At 39.7% G+C, this 2946-nt stretch overlaps 1 protein-coding gene across 1 annotated transcript; it reads right to left on the bottom strand.

The window, feature by feature from the left end:
• Positions 1 to 1796: 1796 nt before the first annotated feature.
• LOC116207114 (zinc finger protein ZAT11-like) lies at positions 1797 to 2577 on the bottom strand. The gene has a single exon (XM_031539969.1). It carries the CDS (start codon positions 2466 to 2468, stop codon positions 1923 to 1925), a length of 546 nt encoding a protein of 181 aa, XP_031395829.1. The 5' UTR covers positions 2469 to 2577; the 3' UTR covers positions 1797 to 1922.
• Between the last annotated feature and the right edge of the window lie 369 nt (positions 2578 to 2946).

Raw genomic sequence — 2946 nt, 5'->3', positions numbered from 1 at the left:
GGTGTTACATGATACCGGGTCATACTACACTCTCCGATTAAGTAGATCTCATTGGATGTCAAATTTAGTTGTCAACAGTACGATCATATGTCATTTCCAAATATTACCCAACAAAAAAGAAAAACATAATGAATTTTGAGAGTCGGAAACAATTAGCAATGGTGGAGGAGTTTCGGGAATCATCCGACGGGCTGAATTTTCCATTGTTGGTGTTGACTCTGACCTCTCGATATGACAACCCACAGTGAGATCGATCCGCAGAAATGCTCTACGTTCGTATCATGCTAAGTTTTATGCATTCACATGTCCTCTTCGATTCAAAGAATGTGTACATAATAAGACTGTGCTAAGCAAAGGTGTATTTTCTCATACGACTAATTAAACATGTGTACGTTTTATCGTAATTATACAAGAATATCATACGGTTTTTTGCCAAAAACATATGAACTGTGAATCGTGTTTGTACATGGTCTATCGTTCTCCGTTTCCCTCTCTGCCTCTCACAATTTGAAAAGGGAGTTGTTATTCTTCTTCTTTTTTTCCCCCCTCTTCTCTTTCGAAGGTCAACTCACAAATGTTATCATGTCAGAAAAGCATAACATTATTATTATGCTGCTTTGTAATTCTGATTTTTTTTTAAAAAAGAATTTTTTGGCTTTCGAAAATTCAAGCTCTCTAGTTTGTATATTTTAAGGTTTCATGCCTGAAATTGTTCCACGTCCACTAGTTTCTAGTACACACTAAAAGAACAATATGTATAACTAATTTGTTTAATCATCATTAATGTGCATGCATAATCCTCATGATCGATTTCGACCTATGAAGAGAGAAAATATGCTAAGAAGAATATACTTGATCCTTTTGGGCCACTAAATATCACGGATTGAAGCGCAATTTTTTTAATCAAGGTTAGAGACTGCCATATATGTCGAAGGATTCAATAAGTTTGCTCTGTGCAATATCATATAGAGAGAACAATTGTATAAAAGGAATACCATAAAATTATGGGCATAGATTATATAGCCGTCTCTTTCTCTCTTGCTGCTAAGAAGATATAAATTAGATTATTTTTCACGTCTAGAAGCTCGTAAAAGATATATACATCCGCTCGCCAGTAATAACTTTTACGAAAATTCTAAAAGTGTCAAAATTGAAATCTATTGCGGCGACCGTTTTTACTAGATCATCACACTTGCCCTAACTAGGAAATCAATCAGCCAGGGAGAGACTATATCGGTATAATCCCGCAAGACATGTTCTGATAGCCATCTTCTTATTATTCTTGGCCAAAAAAAAAAAAGAAGAAAAGAAAAGAATCGTAAAGCTAATGACTTCATCTATATTACCAAGCGGAACCTCCCATTTAAAGCATTTCAAAGAATTATTTTCCGACCTCAATTTAATTGTTTTGTTATTAGGCGAGAAGTTTATTTAAGTCATTTCATTAAATGACATGGATTTGAAAGAAATCTTTCCAATAAACAGAGCAATAAAAGAGGTCATTGATAACCAATCAGATAGTAGACATTGATTAGACATTGACATTTATCATTAATTTAGAAAAAAAATATATAAAAAAAATTGATGCAACCTTTCTCAAGCGATCTCAACCCTGCATTATATGTTTCTCGTTTATATTTTTTTCTTTATCCTGATTCATTTATTATTCTATTTTCTTTGTTTTAATTGCCAATTATAATTAGTTTTCTGGTAGCTCAGCCCATTTACTATCGAGACCCATATTTTTCTTCTTAGGCCGGTGACTTTGGCCCATCAATAATGTCTTTACAGATAGATTGACACGAGAACTAATAATGAATTCAATGAATAATCTTTTGACGAAGTTTGTACAACAAATCAATGAATGATGAATTTCGCTAGCAAATGCCTATGAATCGAAAACAAAAAAAAATGATACAAAATCAAAGGAATCCATCGAGCTTAGGGGCCATTTTTCCGAATATCCACTTCAAGTCGTTCTCCAGAGGTGTCAAGTTCAGGTCCAGGCACGCAACCCTTTTGCTACTGTTCGACCGCTTCAAGACGGGCACGGCGGGGATGGCCGATGAAGGCTTGCTGCTCTGCCTCGTCATCTCGACCTTGTGGCGTCTCATGTGACCGCCCAGGGCTTGGCCCATCGAGAACTGGAGCCCGCATATCGAGCACTCATGCATCTTGGGCTTCGTACTTAGGCTCAGGGTCGTCAGTATCTTCTTGGTGTCCTCTTCTTCTGGAATGCCCTGATCGAGGAGCCGCGGCCTCTTGTGACTAGCCCGGTGCCCGCCCAGTGCTTGGAACGAGGGAAACCGGCGCTTGCACGTCTTGCACTCGAAATGACCATCTTCTCTTTGCATGCTGGTCACGGCGTGCTTCAGGCCCACTCCCTGGGAAAGCAGGACCAGGCACTTTGCCAGGTCGATATTGCTGTTCTCAAAGATATCGAACTCGGCTCTGCTTCTCTTCATCATCACAGCGAACTAGTACTCACGACAGCCGCGGTGTTAAGAGTCCCGAACTTTTGTTGTGGATAAGGATTTTGTGAAGGAAATTAAATCGAAGTGTGATGTGAGGAATATGAAGTTATCGGAGGTGTATATATATAGAGGTTGCATTGGGTGGCTGGGAAGTTGGACTTTTGACTTTGACTTGCTGAATGTTTCACCCACGAAGGGAGTGCGTAGGAGAGATGAGCGTTCGGTTAGAGTTCGGACGAGGGAAGGGAGGGGGAAGGTCAAACCGGGACAAAGATTCTATACGGACGAAAATGCCCTCGTTGCTCGCGATGGGGGCTCGGAAGCTCAGGGTCTCTTTCGTAAATTGAATCGAGGAACATCGAATGCGGCCCTAAAGGTAAATGGGAACGTGTGGGACAGACAGAGAGAGTTCTTCTCGTTGGACTGGTTTTTCTTGTGGAATTATATTTGCACGCGCGAAAGCTGTCATTTA

This window comes from Punica granatum, chromosome 5 (genome assembly GCF_007655135.1).
Source record: "Punica granatum isolate Tunisia-2019 chromosome 5, ASM765513v2, whole genome shotgun sequence".
NCBI classification, from domain to species: Eukaryota; Viridiplantae; Streptophyta; class Magnoliopsida; order Myrtales; family Lythraceae; genus Punica; species Punica granatum.
Note: the sequence above shows the minus strand (reverse complement) of the source record. Positions and strands in the feature narration are given on the sequence as shown.